The following is a 20,948-nucleotide window of genomic DNA, read 5'->3' on the forward strand; positions in this document are numbered from 1 at the left end:
AGTAGTTGTTCACGGCGATGGTGTTTATGATCGAAACGTTTCCGTACCATCGATCATTCGTACAACAATTTGTTCTTTACACGTGTACACTTTGAACATTTGCAACAAAAATCAAGTTTTAAAATAATTGCAATTAACTTCACAAATTAAATACAATTTTAAAGTGTCAGACAATGGTATAAACATCAATCTTGTTAAGTGCACGGTGATTTTCATCGTACATGCTAAATTGTGGTGATTTCAATTGGTAGTTACAGAAAAGTTCACATGAAAAGAGATTCATGATAACTATTACAGTTTAATTGAATGCCCGTGAGAGTGCTTTAAATAAACGCGAAAACAATGAAAAAAGACTGTATTTGGGACGTGCTAATCAATGAATTCATGTTATGCAAATGCAATTTCCCAGACGTTTCGTTACGCTTCTCGTTACTACAGTTTTTTCCTTGCGTCGTAACGGTATATTCCTTTGCTGTGAATTTTCGTTTAATGCTGTCTTGATTGAGCAGTGATTAGAAATAAATCACGGTTAACTGATCGAATCAATAACACATCGAATATACATTAGTTTTAGTTCATTTTTTCTCCTCCATAGAAATGTTATTAATGTGAGTTCTTTGGAAATGCAAAAATTTGTAGTACATGCTTATTATTTTTGAACGAATCGATTCAGCTAAGGCAGCAAAGTTAATATTAGCGTTGAGTCTTGTGTCTTGGACGGTATACGCAAGGAAGATAAACAAGATAAGGAAGAACCGATAAGTATAACGATGAAAATGGTACGGACAGTTATAAATTAGATATTCTGTATGCTTTTCATTCTGTTTCTATTATTCTTACTCACCATATCTTCCCTTGAGGAATATTATTCCATTTTCCCCGCAGAGCGATCTCGTAGATGTTCACATTCTAATTATGCATCGTTCACATTCTAATTACTTTCACGTTGATGTTTCGTTATAGAATTAGGATCGTTATAATTCACCGTAGAAGAATTATGGTGTACTTTACAATTAGTTACACTACACCAAGCTCGTTCTACTGCCAATAAATTGTGAATTTTGTGCAAACAGTAGAACATTGTAGAAAACTGAAATGAACGCGTATAATCTTGGTGGGGCACGCAACTTGATTTCCTTTCACTTCATTCAATACATTTCGAAGTTTTTCTATGAATTCTAGGCATACATTAATTCGTACCCAACCGGTTTTTTTCAATCTTATCGGACCCAATATATTATACATTATATCTATTACATTTTCTTAGATAAATATTATAGTTGGAATTTCTCAAACATTTTTCATTTAAAATAAAAAATTAGAAACCTATATTACTGGTAGTTAGCAATAAGAAGTACAATTTACATATTTTTTATATGTAAATGAAACGTTTCTAATTGGATTAAAGATTTCACATCCAGAGAAATCCAAGATGATAATGAAATTAGCTTTTAGTTGCCTTATTTAGCATACATTTCTTGCGTACACAGAATGTTATTAACTTGTTTTTACACTGTATGATGAAAGAACCGATTATAATTTTTTAATAACCATTTACATAGCTATACATGGCTTTTGTATATGTGATTATATTTCCTATTCATTTTTATTTCTAGAATGTGCCGATGTTGGTCTGTAGAAAATATTAGGACACTGTATATACCGCAAGGCAATGGGATTTGAGGGTGAACAGGTAATTGTGATTAAGCGGACCTAAAAGATTTGATAAAAGTGAGGTACATGTATATGGGTTTTGACGAGCACGAGTCAAGGGTCTGATCTAGAAGCGGTCATATCACTGACCTTGACGAAACTGGTTACTACGAAAAGGTTTTCTTTGTTTCACGCGTACGGATCTGACAGTGAAATCTTAAGCCTGCGCGTTCTGAAAAAGGAAGTAACCCAGTAAACATGAAGAAATAAAGAATCGTATGTTACATATGTAGGAAGCGGGCGTTTTTGCGCATATTTACGAATATAGGTGAGCGTCGACGATTAGCATTGGCATCTCCCGTCGACCCACCTTAGTAACAAGACAGTACGCGTATCAACCGACATTCCAACGAACGAATTTGAAGGAAGTATCCAGAATGTTCGGGGATACAGAAATAAAAGGATGCGTCCGCGGAAAGGGAACAGGGTCACGAGAAAACGCGCTGCCAAACACGATCACGAATACGAATACGAATACGGTCCACGATTAGGAATTTTGGTCTTCGGTACATTGTACGAACTACGGTGTATTTCTGCGCGTGCGTGTGATTATCACATTTTGTATCTGTACCTCGCCTACCTATTCTTTAATAAACGGACAGATATAGAAAATTCTGTTCCTACACATATTACAATCGATTCTTTTGCTGTTTAATTTTAAATTAAAATATAAGAGTTATACAACGAACTTTGATTTCCACAAGAAGAGATCTACGCAAAATTAAAATTGGAATAGCTGAAATTGATTAATAACTGAGACACTGTGCAAAAAAATTTCTGCTTGAATGGTACTTTTATGTGGAGTACTCAGTATATCGGCGCCATCAAACGGAGAGAGAAAAAATTGAACAATATCAATTATTAATATGGGCTTTTTATCGAAACGAAGAAATATGATGGAAAAAAAGAGGAAAAGTAAAATTATTTTTCGCGGATGAAAAGTGATTTATTTTACAGAATGTCATTCATTTTTGCGAAAGAAACTTTTTATAGAAGCTTCCCATTCGATGTCACTGGCTCATTCAATAGTAAAGAAAAACCTTTTGTACGCTACGAACAAAGACTTATCAACAGCGTACTAAAAGTAACCTTTATGCGCCATTTAATTCGAAAGAAAAGGATTTTTTTTTTGTGATAAACCTTGGGATCCAAGGAAATTACAGTGAACATCAGATTTACCGGGAAAAATGTCCTTCTTTGTTATGTGAATACAGTTTTACAACTGCAAACATGTAGCTTATGTTTGTCAACTAATTATATAATTTTAATTTATCAAAACGATCAATTGGAACATATATATTGTACATTTTCATTAAATTTTTCTAATATAAATTCTACAAGTGCGTCTAACTATTTAATTACATTGTTACATTTTTTAAATATATTTATTAGTGATGTCACGAATGCTTCTTTCGTAAGTACAAGAACTAGAAGCTGTACTAAATTCATTAATGACTCTTATCGGTCCAGCTGTTTGCTACTTCATTACGTACAGGAACTCTCTATACACTAATTACTACCTTAAACGCTATTTTCCATTGTCAAATTACCTCCATCCACGAATGTTTCAAGCATATATTTTTAGAAATGTTTCAAAGAATAAACCCCAACGAACTTCTTATGAAACTTTCCTAACATTCTAATTAAGTTCAATCACGAGTCGCTTCCGTTATCCTTTCACATTTTCCGAAGACAAATGACAATATAATCTCTCGAACCATAAATCACTCCAGTCAAATCTCTCAATCTAAAACCCACGATTAAATCTTAACAAGCCCGTTTACTTTAATCGAGCAATACTTGATTATCCTGTTTTCCATATAAATACTCGGACTTCCAAACGAACATCACAAATGAGTTCCAAATTTGTTAAAAAATTACCAAATTTTCAAACAAACATACGATTCGTCATAAGCTATAAGCAGATCGATCTCACAATCATGGAATTACGATCATAGAACGTCAGCAGCCGTACTCATAAATTGCATAATGATAAAACCGATGAAGTATAAACTTGCTCTCCTGCCGGTGAGACAGAACAACTTTCGATTTCAAACGGCGATCCTAATTAGTCTTACATGGAATTACGTTTCCCCGCGTTTAATCGACGGCAGTTACTCGGAAATTGAGCATCGTCTCGCAAGATCCTTGAACCTTTTAGTTTCGAGGGACTTGGGAGCCAGCGAGGCCGCACCAGATCCAGCCAGAGCGGTACAATGCGAAGGGAAACAAGGCGCGGCGCGAGATCGGTCGATCGAACCGCGGCGAGTAGCGGGCGAGTGTCCAACTTTCACTGACAACTCGTTAGGTCCGCCGCTAGCCGTGGTTTCGAATCATTCACAGTCATTCCACTACGTCGGTAGGCCGCGGCAGCGCCGGCGAATTCACCCGACGCTCGAGTCGCGTTCGAGACGCACGTCAGTCCCGCGACGTACGACGCGATCTTCCGACGCGATCGATCTCGCTTCATCATTAAACCTCGTGCAACCGTAATCACCTTTGCCGCTGGCGCTCGCACCGTTTCGCAAACTGAACTTCGGATCGTGAATGTGACAGTGAGTTTCCAAGATCGGTGTCGTTCTTTGGAATATTTCTGGAATCAGTGAAACGTAATTATTGTTACGTACCTGGATCTTTTTAGATAAAGGGAATATTCAGGTTGGTTTGTCTTCGGCGGGCGAGGCGTTGGATTGGAAGTTTCTGTATTTCGATGTTGAAGGTTCTTTTGTGCACGAATTCGTAGCATCGTTCGAAAGTACGAGGAAGCTGCGCATTCGGAGTAGGTCGAAGAAAGTGGAAGCGAAACGGAAAGCGAGAGTACACAGCTGGTAACGTCTTCCCGTCAGAAAGCGGCGAGGTCTGCCCGGTCTGCGACGGGTGCAGCGCACCGTTCGATGCTTCTCACGAGTACGTATTGTTTCGTTTCCACGTAACGCAAACTTGTGCATTCGGAAAATTGGGTTAAGACGTTGCGCACTGGGACTGTTGCGTAACCTGAATATTTCCCCTCCGAGACTTTGCGTAATAGCGATTTGGGCAGAATCGTTTCGGAGAACGAACCGGATAATCAGTCGTGTCGATGGGTTTACCTGGATTTTGATACGGAGAATGGGGACCAAGTTTGGAATGAAATTGTAATCTGGTTGTTGGAAAGTGAATGTTGGTTGTTTCACCGAACGAGAAATAAATGCAAAATAATTTTCACTCATAGGCCCCTTTGTGGGAAAATCAATATTGAACTTGTTTTTTTTTCTTAAAGGTTTCGAGCAAACGGATTTTGTTTAATATTTTCGACGTGATATTTGATATCGTTGTTGCGTTTCATTAGTTATTACGACGCTGTGTATATGCATAAAAGGTCGTGTTCTCCGAACAGCGTAATACAATAGCATTTTTATTTGGCTTTATTAGAGACTTGATTTTATTGTATACTATACAATAGCTCGCGTTTCCAACAGGAAGTTTAAAATCACGTCGTGGACCGATGGAAATAGAGATACGTTTGTTTAGTATACCTCTGTAGAAATATTAGCTTCATCAAGTTGCGTCAAACAATTTCGGCTTCCTACAGGCGAGTGAGACGCTCGTCGATCAAAAAATGGAAATTAATATTGAAACTAAAGCACGGAGCGAAATCGATTTATTTAAGATATCGAAGCTCGCTGGAATAGCTACCAGCCTGAAAATGTCCGCATGAAATAGAGTTTCGCGAACTTGACACATAGGTTTCGAAACATAAAAATTCTTCATAAAGAAAATAATAAATATCCATTCGATGCGTTTCGAAACATAAAAATTCTTCATAAAGAAAATAATAAATATCCATTCGATGCATTTCGAAAATCTCGACGTTCTGTAATGTTCAGCAACCTGTGTATCAAAAATAATTATATCAACCCTGCGAAAATTGAATAGATTTAATTGGCCGCTCGATGTGTTAACAAATTACAAACCAGATTACTATTATCAGCCACTTACTTGTTCTAATCGAATACTTTTAAATTGCTCAAGATTTACTTTCAGTTATAATTCAGTTAAACACAACTACTGTTATATAAAGCATCTCTGAGATCGCTCCAAATTTCTAATCACTCCCTATTTCCTTCCTGCACAATTTTTAATCCTCTTACAGCTCTCCATGTATTAATCATAATCTACTATTCAATTACAGAAACACCTAAATAACACGACAAATATCAGCTGTTATCAATATTCCCATAACAGACATGCAACTCTGAGTCTTCCACAGTAGTCAGACATTTTTAGATATTCAAACTCACAGGAATCGCGAGACACGTCAGTGGTTCGTAATGTATTAATAACGACAACATTCGATCGATGACCCATCTGTCCGATCCAATCGAACCGGGACTGTGACGCGCGTCGCGCATAATCGTCGCCTCCGTTAATTACGGGTACCGTGCGTGTAGGTGTAAAGCTGGCCGTTCATCGAGGATTAAAGTTCAAAAGCCAGATCCAGTCTCGGCGTCCCGATCCAGTCCCTGAATCGGCCAGGAGGCCGCAGTGAATCGAGGATCGCCGATCGGAGCAGACGGGAGAGACGCGAGCCGACGTTTACACGAGCCGTTGGCTGTCAAGGACGCCGGCATGGTTATGGACACGAGTACGGTCCGCTTGGTCATATTCCTAGGGATGTTCCTGGTGTTCGCCGGCGACTATAGTTATCTGGTATCGACGATATTCGGCAGGACCGCCGATCAGAACATCACCGAGCCGATCAGAGGACCTATCGGGCCGCCCAAGGAGCTGCCGATCGTCAAAAAGGACTATGGCAAAGAAACCGGTAAGGGACAATCTCGTTGACCTCTTTTAGACCTTGCTTCTGTTCGAATTTTGTAGAAATGATCTTTTAGAAAATCATGTTTACTTGGTTAACAATGAAGGACTTGCATTTGCTGCACCAATGATAACAGGTATTCAAGTAAAATGGTGTGCCAGTTTTGTGATGAAAGTAAGATTAAGGTGAAGATGTATATATGTTGTTTGTTACAATTTTAATATTTTATTAGATGTCGACGTAGTAAGACAGTGTTATAATGCGCGGCAGGTCTAAAAGATAACTGTTGCTGCTCGGAAATTGACGGGTAATGCAATTACGATTTGTTTATTCGATATAAGGAAATGTTATACGCGATTACTCTGTTTTTCTATTTTTAAGCTGGATATAAAAGAATAAAAATAAATAAATTCAGTTTTAGTCTATGAATCGAAAGGCTGGCTAGGTTTTAAGCAGTGAACCGGAGAAGTTTGTCGCAGTTTAATAGTTAGTAGGTTAGGGTTGGCCAAACGAATGCTGATACCGCGGGAAACGTACACGGAAGTGAATCATATGATTTAATGAGTGGAATATTATAGTGACGTGCACCATCAACATGTTTGTGACTGCCTAAAAGCGTTATTGGATACGATTAAATTGGAGCAAAATGTTGAAGAATGAAACTTTGTAATGAGAGATTCAATTAGACTGGGTTTGACACTAATAGTTCAATTTTGGTTGTTTCGTGGAGTGTTATAATGGTTGTTCGTTTAAAACTATTTTGTATTATTTTTTTGAAATATAGGAAGATAAATTACTTGAGTAAGTAGGTAGAAATAATTTGCTGTGAATAGTGAATAAATATCGGTTGATTATCAGCGATAAATATTTATCTGAAAAAATTTGAATAATACTGAACTTTGTCTTAGAGAATAGCTTAAACTATTCGATTGACGTTATAGGTCGAAAGCGCGTTATAAAGTATAATCAATGAAAATGCTAGATACAGTTCAGACTTGTAAGAATTACTTGTTACGAGTCAGTACCAAGAAATTGAAATTGAAAATAAATAAAGTCACATTCATAATTATACAGTGTCACAACAGTAATGACATGTTTTGATCATTAACAAAATTGGAACTAATTGTACTATAAAGACATTATATTCACAGTAAAACACAATAATTTGATTTCATAGCTTCAATCAGTGGTGTATGTTTCTTGGTAAGTAACTATAATCATAGTATACTTTCCTGGATATTTAGTAATTTATGATGTAAACAAGAAATTTGTATTCGAGAAAATTCATATATAGTTGATTGTTGATCGTCCACTGGTGGAAGTTTAAACAAAGACATTCGTCGGAATGCTTTCTGAATATCTGAATCGTTTGAATTCTAATACACAGCAGTCCATAATTCGTAATACCAGCTACTATTATTTTATGAATCGAACAACAATTGTACTCTGTTTGTGCATGAATTTATGCGGACACACTAGCGAATGCCATCCAGTTAGCATATTTATATCGTAAACGTTACATAATCATTTGACGAAGCAAGATCAACTGTTTCAACGATGAATCGTCATCGAAAAATTCCACGTTATACCTGACGTATTCGACTTGAAAAAATTCTTGCGTTTGTTCGGTAATATGTACGAACATGTAACATAAACAATTATTCCTGTCGCATATATACAATTAACCTACCATGCGTTCTTTCACAGAGAAAATAGCAAAAGAGAAAAAGCAACAAAACCGACACGAATAATACAAAACTGATTAACGAACGAAGTAACAACGAATCGCAGACGGGAATACAAATAAAATACAATAAATGCAAGAACCAGTTTCACTGACCAATCCAGATAGCTCTAATTCGGAAATATGAATTTCCAAAAATATGAAACTAATTACAAAAAAGGAAAACGAAATATAATTTCAAAAATAATTATTAATAAATACAATTGCTTTCATTAGATTTTTCGTCGAATACTGTCGTCCATCATTCAACCAATTCATACGATCGTTATTAAAGATTTCACTGAATAATTTGAAATAAGTGTAACAATTCAAAGATTGCGTGCATACCTCTGTGAACGGAATCAAGAAAACGCGAATGCAACCTGCAGGGCGGGCGAAGGATTATCCTGATCGATCGTATCGCGATCGGTTCCCGGGGAACAGCCTCGATCGGGCGCCTCGACCTCGGGAAACCAGTTAGTTGAGCTAGAAAATGCATTTCGAAAGCCGCAGACCGGCTTCAGTGTCCAACAGCGTGGCTACCACCTTTTCTCCCGGCAGGCGTCCTCGTCCGCACACGCGATTCAGGGTTTTCCACGCGTGCACGCGAGTCGCATTGATTATTCTCGTTCGCGGATATCACCAGCTATTGAGTTTCACTATCATAGAATAGTGGAATTCAGTCTTTTCATCATCTTCGACTTTTCTCCGATACTTACGCGGACAACAGGTCTACGACTTCGGCTCCGCGTCTTTTTAATCAGCGGCCGAACCTTGTCGTCTACTTCCATGGCGAACAGGTCTGACCAGTTCTGTTATTTTTCTGGTGCGACCTTATGTAGAGTTTATGTATCTCGCGTTATTTTCCTCGCACGAGGAAACGTTTCGTTTATTGAAATTATTCCCATCGTTGTTGGGACGTAAAGATTTCTTAAGAAACAACAGTGTATACAAACATTGAAATTTTCTTTTGTTAGGTTCATATTTTAATATGGCAATAAACAAAACAATACAAGATTTTATTATAACTAATGCCTGCGAAGAATTACTTATACTATAATTATATCGAAACTAGCATTGTAATCGAACAGTATTGAAATCATATTTTATTGTTCCTGTAAATTATTTTGTTTTCAGTTTATTATTGTATACTCTGATTAACATAGAATTATGTAAACGGCAATCAAACGCTATAGCTTATTTTTCGAAACGTGGGGCATCAGGCGTATCGTTCGTTACAATAGAAACCCACTTTCCCCGATATTTGATCGAGTTAAAATGGCACGAAACCCAGGCAACCTAGATTTTCTAAAAGATTGGAAGAAACTGTTATTGGATTGACAAACTGAAAGGGATTTCAAATTGGAACAGATTTCGAATTGAAAGGGACTTACCGACTCATTAGCGGTGCGTCACGATGAACGAGCTGAAAGATTTATGCGCTTCTTCTAATTCCATTGCAGCGGTGTCGCGGCGAGCCCGACTGATGTCAACGATCAAGACCGCCTGCTTGCCGAAGCTGATATGCGAGTTGACTTCGTCCGTTTATCAGGATCAGCTGAGCGAGATGGAGCGGTCTTTGCTGAACTTGATCAGGTAAACCATAAATTCCACTTGATCCAAGTATTAAGCAGTAGTGACAGACCACTTGATCAACGACTTCATTAGTAGCTTGAAAACCCACAAGAAACACGTTTAATGACTTGTAAATATTATTCGCAAGAAATGCTCACATTTCATATTCACCGTGATATTTTCCACGAACGCTCTTCGTCAATTAACTGCGCATACAGATTAGCCAGTCTTTACCCAAACGCAAATATACTGTTTGTTTCAATATTTTAAGTAACCTCGCCTGCGTGTAGCATTAAGTGTATTGAAAAAATATTTAAACGACGTCCGGTGTTTTAGAACTTCTCTTTGAATTTCGTGTAAAATATATATCTGCATAATCACATTTCAATCGTCACAAAAAGGACCCTTCAAGTATTCTGTCTCTTTTCGTAACGTATAGCTACGAAGTCTTTCGTCTTACTACTTTAAATTCACCGACTTTCTTGTCCGACTTACAAAAACCAGGCCACGACAAGAAACGACAACTTCGCTAAACCAATCTCAATCTTCGCTGGCGAACCACGGGTAAAAGCAACATTTTACTACTGGTTTCACCGAGCGAACGCGCCCCGTTCCTTCGTATCGAAAAAGGATCTACAGCAGGTGCTTCACTTTTTGCTTCTCCGCGAGCCGGTTTAAAATTTCAAGTGAGACGCTTCTACGGGACAGTCCGCTTTCGACTGCTTGAAAGGAATAGAGCAATGCGACCGATAACAAGGGCGTAGCAATTACGCCGTTCACCGTTTACGGTGCATTCGGCGAAATGATCGAGGCAGACATTCGAAGCCCGCGACGATCGAGCCGTTTCGCGTCTCGATGCGCGGCGCTGGAGTTTTACGACGCGCGCCGGCCCAAAGTGCTCGTAGACCACGCGACTTTCATCGAACCCTGGTCCCGCCACTTTCACTTTCCACTTTCGATTGTCATTGGTAGCAACGCGGCCGGAACCGGTCGGACGCAACTATGCGAGACGTCGGAAAACACGCGAGCATGGGAAAAAACGCTTGCGTCATTGGAGGACGAGAAGTCTATCTGGTGTCGTTCACCGATTTATCCCGTCCATTATGGAACCGACACATCGTCAGGACGTAGGTTCGAATTTCAGAATGCGATCTACATGTTTTACGTTTTTATGCCACGGTGACATTAATTCATTAAACGACAAGTACGTGTGAGTTCTTGTTTGACATTCGTTACGTCTTCCGATGAGCAATCAAGTTTTCCTCGCGTTCGTAACATCATTGCGATATTGGTTGAACTTGAAATATTAATACGTTGACATGGACTTGTTTCTAACCGACTTTGAAACATACTTTTCCTTCGAAATGTTCTTAACAAATCAGATGAAAACGTACTACTTCTAAGAAATACTTCTTCCTAGTTTTCGTTTTAAGAGGTATGATTACTATAGTTGTCATTTGCTTCAACGTGTTGCGTATTATTCTGTTAACGACAGGTGTATTAATATTTATAATTTCAATCCCCTTGCATGTATACTATATATGGTAGTTGAAAAACACTGCATGCATTCTACTCAATTAAAACCCATTTCAAACATTTCTCTCAGCGTTGCCAAAGGAATGCCGTTCATCCGTAAATCGAAACACCGGACGGATCGCTATCCCCAAAAAATCGTGTTGAAATTTCCCGTTGCAAATCGTGTTGCCAATCAATCCCGACAGATGTCAACGATCCGCGCGTCACGCGTTTTCGTCGAGGCCCGCCTCCCCCGTGTACCGAAGGGACGTGAAATCGGTCGAAATATTTTAAAACGGCCGAACGTCTGTATCGGCGAGGGGCGACCGATCGATTTGCATTTCATAAAATCCCGGCGAGCAGTTTCGTTTCAATCAATAACGTCGACGATATTACCGCTGGGCCGTCGAAACGAGAGTCGAAGCGGCGGGATCGTGCGATCGCTCGCCGGGATTTCGCGCAGCGCAAACAAAACCGATTCGATTCGACCGTCCGCATTGTCAAGTTAATATTTGGCCCGTTTAACATAACTTTGCTTTTAATCGGTGAGGAAAACGGCCGCGGCGCGCGGTCGGCGGGTCGCATTATCCAAATAATATGGAGGCACCGGCGACTCCGCGTGCTTCGCTTCCTGTCGTAAACGAAAATTGCGAGATATGGGCTCAATCGGTCGGTCCCGGGCGTCGTCCAATTTCGAGCGCGTGCAGCGCATCGGCGCCGTCGTTTTTCGAACGGTGTCCGGCACGAAATCGACGGGCGAACGTCCACGTTACCGGCCCAACCGCCGACGGAATGGCGGATCGCGGGCCGCTTACGCGCGCCATCCAATTTTCGGCGAAGCCCGCCGCGTACCGCGTCGATCCCGAACGCCGAATCCGGTATAGCGAGCGTTCGCCTCGCTCTCACATCTGTTTAAACCAAATATCGAGCCAGGCTTTCCTGCTATTCGCTTGTTACTATATGACAGCGGTTTCCAATCTGAGGCACCGCGTGGAACGTTTGAAATAAAATTACGCAATATGCAGGGAAGGGATACACTTCTAAGGAAAGATCGTCCGTTACAGTTGATTTAATTAACACGTTGAGTACCGTGATAGTCACTGATAACACCGACGCTTCTGAATTGCTTGGAAAGGATTATAATGTACGGCGCTTGATATGGGATTAAATATGTTTAATAATGTAAGTGGATAATAGTGTGATACAGGGATTATAATACCTTTTCGTGGCAGCTAACGTGTTAATGGTCTATCTGAGAATGGATCTAACTTATTCTTTTTAGTAACGGTTTTCAAATTTAAAATGACAACTGAAACGTCAAATATTTTGTATGTTAGATTTCCGAGAATTATATATGAACATTTGGATATGGCGGAGCTTTCTTCAAGATGAACGTCGTGCCTTTTGGTATCATGACAATGCATGCGTTTCACTTGAGATATCGCAAGAGAAAATTCTTGGAAATCATCTGTCTGGTTCAGCTGGAGGCATTTCGTGTAATACCTTTGACGCTAGAACTATTGCATCCATCAAAATGACGAGTCTTAGTTGTCTTGTTTCACAATTGTTAATATCTGAAAAGTGTGAAATATTCTAAATGATCTTAATTGATATGTGAAAAGTGTTAAACGTCCCAAATGATCTTAAAAATAAATAATTTCATTTTATAATATATAATACTATAATAATGGTACGAAGAAATCTAAATAAACCTATTGTCACAATTTTTACAAGGATTGCATATTAATCGTATTAAATGCTTGACGGCGCTAGTGTCAACAAACTTTTAAGCTTCAAGGTTGTCCTTCACGTAGAAAGTAAAAATGCTGAATGCTTCCATAGATTACATTCTTTTCACCAAACGAAGAGATGCGTGAGCGTTGAAATAGAAAGATCTCGATTTAACTAAACGTAGCACGAAGTTTATTTAAGCAACGAAGTCGCTATATCCGGCCATTAAGAAGTTGATGATGCTTTAGGGAGTGCAGGGCGAGAGCACGACGTGAAAGTTCGTCCGTTCTTATGTAAGCGGCCACTCCGAAAACGGAACGGCTCGATGTGTTGTGTGCGCCCGTAACAATCTGCCACTTTCCTTTTCACGGGTTATTCAATCTTCCAACTTTCTACGACGCCTCGAGCGTCTGCGGACCACGCGTGCTCGGAGACGTCTGCTACCAGACGCCTTCCAGTCATCCGTGGACCCGAACACCTGAATGTTTCTCGAAAGGACGACTTCGTGTTCGTCGCTTGTGTAAGCGCGAGAAGAAAGAAACGCACTCCGCATTGCATCACATTCGATGTCGCGAATCGAGGAAGATGAGATTGCTCCATGCGAGAAAGGAATTTGTAAACACGCAAACAGGCGTTTGCCATCAATTCACTTGTAGAACATTTGAATAAAGCAAATTGGTTGAGTTAGCTTCTCTCTTCCGTTGTGTGATTTGCGGAAGTGCAAATTTAATTGTATATTAACTTTCGCAGGTTTTGATTTTCAAACTGACTTTATTAACAGACTTTTAATGCTTTTTTTAATAAAGTAAATGCTATCAATTTATTACTTACGAGCGAGTGTAATTATCAGCGACGTAACAATATTTCGTTCCTTTTGAAAATCAAAAGACTTCATTCGTGCCTGCAGTCTTGCACCCCTACTTTCTTTACTTTCCGCTTTCGTTTCCGCATCATTTGAGACGTCAAAGCTTAATTACCCGCTCGAAACGACAGCGTCGCTTTAACGATTAACTCGCAGCCGCAGCCTGACCTCCGCCATTTTCTGTTCGTCTCGCGGCGTTACACAAGGCGCCATAGCTTTCCTCTTCCGGTTGAAAATGTGGATTTCGTACAGCTACATTGCCCGTCTAATTGACAGCAATTAAGTCTCCTTCCCGTCGCGCTTTCCACGTCTTTTCCACCTGTCTAATTAATCAACAAATTAACCAGCCCGCCAAATTAGCTCAGCGTTCCGTCCACATTTTCGTTAAGAAAAAATTACCCATAATAACTGGCGGCTTGTTGTTGCGTTGGAAACGGAACGACGAGATCAACGGATAAATTCGCGTTCACTGCGTTTGATCAATTAATTAACGTTCCGTGCAGAGAGCGTTGTCTGAACGAAACCTGTGCTCTATCAACGTTCGTGCGAGTTTCATCGCTAAAATATTCATTATCGAATACGCCGCTCGACGAACCAAGATAATCCGTAGACAGTTAATAACGATAATGCATCTAGTTGCGAACGGAGATGATTAAACCGATTCTGCCTCTAATATAGAGGTTGTACCAGTCGAATTGAGTAATAATTAATAGTGATTTAATGATGTTGATCCGTCAACAACAGTATTATTCGTTTACACACGACAAATTGATAAAACACGATCAGACAACGGATTCGGCGTGCAGCTTTAAATCTACGACGTATCGTCTCTGTTTGCCACTCGACAGGTTAAGTAATTATAACATGAGCAGGATTAGCTCTAGCGCATTAATGGTATCAACGTTCTCTCTAGATTACGCATACATAAATACATAGAGCAATCAAATTATACGGAGTTGCTTTAAATACATGGGCTTCCATCGAATCGTATGCATGAAAACATTGAAGAACTCTATGTGAACGTTACTTCGATCTTTAAAATCACGTGAAGCTCGTCTCAAAGTTACAAACTTAGCCGTAGATTGAATGATCGGATAAGGTTCACGGGACAAATCAGCTGAAAAATTCACCGCGCTGGTGACCGAGTGAGTATTAACCGGAAAAAAGGGAAGACTAGGAGATGGAAGGAAGCGGCACCGCAAGAGGGATGATGCGGCAGTGGGTAGCAAGAACCGCGAGAGGTTCCTCCGTCACGATTAATGTCCCGGAAGGATTCCAGCTTTATATTTACTTTTATGCCGGCGTCGGGAGCAGGTCCGATTTTTATTGAATCGCTCCCGGTTAAATCGATCAAGATTAAAACGCTAGGAAGCCGTTCAGCGCTTACTCACCGTGTTCCGTGGACATTGAAACGTTCCGAGCTAGAGCTGTCTTTCATAAAACACTCAATACCAATTGAATTACCCTTGAAATACCTGAATAGAGTCAAATCACCGTATAAAAATAAGGATTTGATTTCTAAATAAAATTTACTTTCTTTCAAAATCATCAACAAGAATTAACATTGAAAAAACATCAATTGTAATTATACTGAGATTGTAATTATTATTATAATTGTAATTGTGTCAATTGCTTATGCAAGACAATTGAAGTCAGTATATTTTCCATGGGGCCATTTTTATTATTTCATACAAAAATATGAATTACCCAGATATTAGGTTGACACAAGTACTTATGTATCTACAGTGCTCGAATGAAACGGTCAAGTGGTAATAGTTTTAGTAGCCAGTTAAAAGGTCTTATGAGATATTCCAGTACTCGGATACCTGGATATCTTATATATCCAGGAGCTAAAAGTATAACTAGCTCTGCTTCGAACACCTCGAACTTCTTTCGCGGGGCACATGCTCGACGAAACTGTTCCTCGTAACATGGAGGTTCTTCTTTCTGCCCGCCACCATTTTCCTCGAGGATTGACCCTCACCCTTATTTCCGAAGGGTGAGTCGGAAGGACTGTTTTCTTCTCCCTTTTCTTTGCCGGCGACGCGAAGAAGGGTCGCGAAGAATCGAGAATTCTTTCATAGAAAAATGAAGAGGACGAGAGGAGAGTTCTTGTTCTTTGAAGACTCCCGGAAAGTTGTTGCGCTGGGACTTTGATGCTGATTATGCTGTTGCAGGATGATCCTCTTTTTTGGTATGTGCCCGGTGCCGTGGGGACGAGCTCGTTGTTCTTGGCCCGGAACGCGAGTTTATGGAAACGTGTATTTGAAACTTTGTATGGAAGTTGTGTAGAATGTTTTCTGTATTTTGCTCTGGTCCTATGGGAAGAGACTGATGGAAAAATTTACATGGTTGATTGCAATTAAGGATTTTACCAGCGCCTCGAATTTTGAATATTTTAATTTAGATTAGGAGATGTAAAGGTTTGTTTAAATTGATCGTAGGTACTTGAAATTAATCTCGATAAACACACTCGTCAACTGGCAGTACTGAAGATCACGATTGTATCACCGTCTTGCACAAAAATTGGCCATGTTACATACATCATTGCAATATTAAACTTTCTAAGATAAACGATTGGTTTACTGAATCGATCGTTTCAGATACAGTGGTAAAAGTAACATTTTGAAATGAACAAACGCGGGTGATAAGATTACCAAAGAAAAAGAGGTGTATACGAGCATCATTGATAAGCCCCCAAAAGTCTTCTACGAACAGTGCAATTCGTGCAGTAGTTTTGTTTGAACATTATACTTTCAACGACAAGGGCCAAGAATTGTTCTACACTAATTTTTCTCGCCAAACACAATCAAACATGAAAAGTTCTAGTTAAAAAACAAAATAAACTAACTACAAATGGCACATCCATTCTGCCCAAGCTTGCAAATTCAAATTGCTTCGATAACCTACTGTTAAACAAACAAATCTCATTCTACATAATGAAACTGATTTTTCCTTGTAGACTGACCGTTTACCTAGTTATGACGCCAATTATTCAAAAGTATTCAGTATAAAATGGCAAAATATCGAAAGTTAAGAGCAGTCAGGGTTCGCGAAGGCATCTGTAATCAACTGGCGGAGGAAATTGTCCGTTCTTCCGGGGTTTCTCGGGATGCAGCGCGCATCGCGTCGCGCAGCCCCGGAGAAAGGCGTCGGTGTAATTTTCAGCAGATTTGCCGAGCGTAACCGGATTCCGCGACCGCGTGTTTACCAGTCGCCGTCGATATCGAAAGTAAAAGGCGACTCGCCTTGTGCCTGTTCCTATATGCCGCACGCCTCGACCAGTTTATCATGGTCAACCGTTACGAAAGCGGCTCGGCGGCGTCGATTTCGTACGTGCCACACCATTCTTTCGAAACGCCGTTTCGCGGCGCGGATCCTTGCGAAACGCCGACGCGAATTTGCTTCGATACCGTGCCCGGTACACAGATAAATGATACAGCTTCCACGATGCGAACCGGTAAATCGTAATTGGCATCCGGTTAAATCGACTTCATTTAATGTTCCGCTTGGAAGATTAATGTTCAGCTGTGGATCGAAAGTTGTCACGTATTGCGGGGTTCACATGGCTGTTAACTAAATACGAATAATTATTAGAATTTTTTAGAATATTCTGAATGTAGATTTAGAATTGAATGCAATGAGGTTTTTCTAGTTTTAAAGTAACCGTTCTTCGAATATATTGCCTATTTATGGAATATATATGTATTAAGGGGATTTAATTCACTGCTATTATGAAAATTTGAAATTTACTGAACCAAATAATATTTTGAATGTGAAGAATATTTTAACTTCGTTCGATAGATACTTTCGATCTTGAATAGAACGAAATAATCGAATAAGCACCTGGGGAACGAAGCGGTAAGAGATTCAAATTCCCAATACTTCTAATAGAATTATTAGATCCAATCGTTCTAATATAATTCGCAGGCAAACTAATGATTTAGTCTTACGAGTGACGCGTTAAGTTATTTCTGAATCGCTCATTGCGAAATGGAAAAGGAACTTGTATCAATTACTTTAACTCGCAAAGTACTAATATCGAAGTTCGCATTTTATTGTATATTAGTGATTAATTAATTCCATAAACAACGTCGCTCTCGACGTGAACTTCGAACATCCTTGGAAATGTAGAGACTACGTTATTTACGGAAAAAACTCGACATTATCGATTTCATCGATCGTCGTGGATTTCCTGTGTATCGCGACAGTGTAGCCGACGAAAAATAACCGATGAATATTTCATGAAAATGTTTCAGGGACACGAGCTTGAGTACGATGGCGGAAGTGCCCTCGAGATACCACTTCGCGGCTCATATGGGTCAATTGATATCCGGTTTGGAAGGTCAGGGATGCCACAATTTCTTCCCGTCCTGCCCGTTGCCCAGCAGCAGCGTTCTGAACATGATGAAGAAGATCCGGTTGCGCTGAACCGACGCAATATCCCGTAGCCTGACTTTGCGGCACCACGAGAATGATAACGAAGCCTGTGATATCGCTGACTACAACATTTCATCGAACCTCGAAGTCTCGGCGAGCGCTTAGCTCCTTTTCGAGATCATCGGGTCATCTAAGTCTCGCCGAAAAACAGGATCCAGTCTCTATAACATGATCTTTAAGATCGAAGTTTCAACGAAAACACGTTTTTTCGAGATCACGAAATCTTGAACGAAACCATGACAACATTCGCAAGACTTTCGTTTACGTACAAGTTATTCTACTTGCAGACCTCTGTCCATTTAGATTACGAGAGCCACAAGGAGGAGTATTTTTGAAAACGTTGACCTATTATTTTGTATTGTTCTATTCATAAAATACGAGACAACGTACGATGGAAGGGAGAAGGATCGTTGATGTTCGGTACCGATGAACACGATATTTTTGTTACGATTGTTCGACGTAATTGTTAAGGAAGCTGTATGAACGTTGTTGAAATATTTATAAATAATTGCCCGCTCCGGCCGACCGTCACGACGTTTAAGCGTTAGATATTAAACTGACAATATATTCTTGGACGTAATTAGCAGTGTTTGATGAACGTAAGATTGCTATAGATTGTGCCTGAGAGAACTAAATGGTATTTAGCGCTGTTCCATATATTTGCTCGCGTTTTACGAGCAAACATAAATTCATGAGTACTATTTATTGCTCGAAATACGCGTAATTAAACGCGATACAGTTCAAGCTCGATATTCGACTTTATGTTTCTGCGTATTGCAGGTATATTGCACGAGCCGAAGTGAACGATTGTACGTTGTACGTTATACAATTACGCATTTTACGTTTTTCGAAAATAAAGCATCAATAAAAACATGTTCCCGTTGTTTGAGAACCCTATCGCTGGCGAAACAGTCCTCGAAAGCACACGTTTTATTTGGTAACTTTATATTCCATGTATATACCGTTTCACGGTTGATATATAGTTTTATGAGAAACTGGAAAACTTTATTCGCTACAAATAATACGTGAAACTTGCTTAATCTTTATAAAGGATACTGGAAATACGTGAACGTTTAACCTAATTTGATAACATAATTGGCCAGTAACCACACATGCAAGCACTACTCCTGTTAATACAATTATAATTATTCTCATGGGACTTAAAATTGTTTGATCAACACAAACTCAAGTTCTATGAAATATAACTAACCAGACATTTAAATCAACTTCGTTTACTCCTAAAAACTCGTCCTTGAAGACGTTAAAATAACAAAAGACATTTTCTCTTTACCTTATAATTAATTCTTGTGTAATTTCTTCCATCTCCAACCACTTCGTTTTTTCAAAGAACAGAAGATAAAATTCCACACTTACCATTTATCATTAAAGAATTATTCGAAATATATGAAAATTACCTAGTGGAAAATTAAAGCCACACGTGCAAATCTATCAACGAGTTTCTTATAAAGAAAATATGCAGTATTACATTGTCAAAAGAAATACGAGATTCTGCAACTCCTCATAATGAATATTTTTTTCAAAATTTCCTAGTGCTTCGTGCAGTGTAACAATGAAAATTCTCCATCACGATTCTTTTTCTCCATCTCGCCTCATGTAACAGCCCGGAGGTACGCCCTTATTAATTTTCCAGCAATTACGGGTACATTTTCCTCGAGACTCGTTCCTAACAGCCATTCCACTGAAATTTACCGACGCTCGAACTGATTTTCACAAAGTAGCCCTTACTTAGCATCGGCGTGTAATATTTTGCAAGCGTATAACGTTTACAAAGGCCGCCCGGGATAATGGCTCCTTTCGTTCGAGCCCGGTTCTTCTAATTATTTTACCCAGCCACCAGCAAAGGGGGACTAATTTGCGTGACAACAGTTTATCCTTTCCGTCGCCGTTATCGCCGCGCGTTTAATCCGTAGCGATCTCCGTGGACCCGATAGCGACTGCGCTGCTACCACTAACAAATCGTTAGCGTCCCGTTCGTGTTTCTTACACTCTGTTTTCTCTCCGTGTCAGAATTACCCTCCTCATTTAATTACGTAAACATTCTGCACTCTTCAGCTAAAGAAATTTTTCTTATATCTTCTATTGGATGAAAGAAACGATTAAATTTTATTTCACACGAAAGATGCTATTGTCGTATCATATCTTATCATATCACGCATCTACAATGTAGTTTACTACAAAACAAACATCTCAACAAAGTTAAGTATAACAGTAATGTTCTTCGCCTAGCAAAACCATTCATTAAAGTATCAAAATTTTTCTAATTTCTACCGACCTATCCATGAAGACCTAAATATTCACAAATAACCGCAATCTATTCCACAGTAGCATCAAACTGATGCAAACTCTTAAGAATTTTTACATTAAAGTTTTATTGATTTCTGTTTCTGCCGGTTTACCCCTGAAAACCTACATATTCACAAAGAACCGCAATCCACTCCAGAATAGTGCCAAACTCATAAAAACTCTTAAAAGCCCTTAGGAATGAAATTGTAAATAATTAAAATGATTAAAATTCACTTGTGTCCGGGGATATACGAAATCAAATCATATTTCTGCGTGTATCTCGGTCC

At 39.4% G+C, this 20,948-nt stretch overlaps 1 protein-coding gene and 1 long non-coding RNA gene across 7 annotated transcripts; one reads left to right on the forward strand and one right to left on the reverse strand.

The window, feature by feature from the left end:
- Positions 1-4,028: 4,028 nt before the first annotated feature.
- geko lies at positions 4,029-19,230 on the forward strand. 5 transcript variants are annotated; one of them, XM_031979101.2, is made up of 6 exons: positions 4,029-4,268; positions 4,355-4,371; positions 4,457-4,620; positions 6,144-6,517; positions 9,698-9,830; positions 18,177-19,230. In XM_031979101.2, the coding sequence occupies exons 4-6, from the start codon at positions 6,322-6,324 to the stop codon at positions 18,346-18,348; spliced, it is 501 nt and encodes a 166-aa protein (XP_031834961.1). In that variant the 5' UTR covers positions 4,029-4,268; positions 4,355-4,371; positions 4,457-4,620; positions 6,144-6,321; the 3' UTR covers positions 18,349-19,230. The 5 variants fall into 5 exon arrangements, with proteins under 5 accessions (XP_031834961.1, XP_031834951.1, XP_031834920.1 ...); XM_031979091.2 differs by having other exon boundaries at positions 4,029-4,371; positions 4,433-4,620; XM_031979060.2 differs by having other exon boundaries at positions 4,029-4,371.
- Positions 5,122-6,145, reverse strand: LOC143174595 (uncharacterized). Of its 2 annotated transcripts, none has more exons than XR_012998762.1 (3): positions 5,994-6,145; positions 5,692-5,890; positions 5,122-5,583 (listed from the first exon to the last, which is right to left on the reverse strand). It is a non-coding gene; the product is annotated as an uncharacterized LOC143174595 (long non-coding RNA). The 2 variants fall into 2 exon arrangements; XR_012998763.1 differs by having other exon boundaries at positions 5,122-5,611.
- Positions 19,231-20,948: the final 1,718 nt, after the last annotated feature.

Source organism: Nomia melanderi, chromosome 6 (genome assembly GCF_051020985.1).
Source record: "Nomia melanderi isolate GNS246 chromosome 6, iyNomMela1, whole genome shotgun sequence".
Lineage (NCBI taxonomy): Eukaryota > Metazoa > Arthropoda > Insecta > Hymenoptera > Halictidae > Nomia > Nomia melanderi.

Bases quoted from the DNA above. Each gene is read 5' to 3' on its own strand.
- geko (XM_076368286.1), top strand. From the start codon at position 6,322: ATGGTTATGGACACGAGTACGGTCCGCTTGGTCATATTCCTAGGGATG. The intron at 6,518-9,697 runs GTAAGGGACAAT...ATTCCATTGCAG, and splicing joins GGACTATGGCAAAGAAACCG to CGGTGTCGCGGCGAGCCCGA. The intron at 9,831-18,176 runs GTAAACCATAAA...AAAATGTTTCAG, and splicing joins TCTTTGCTGAACTTGATCAG to GGACACGAGCTTGAGTACGA.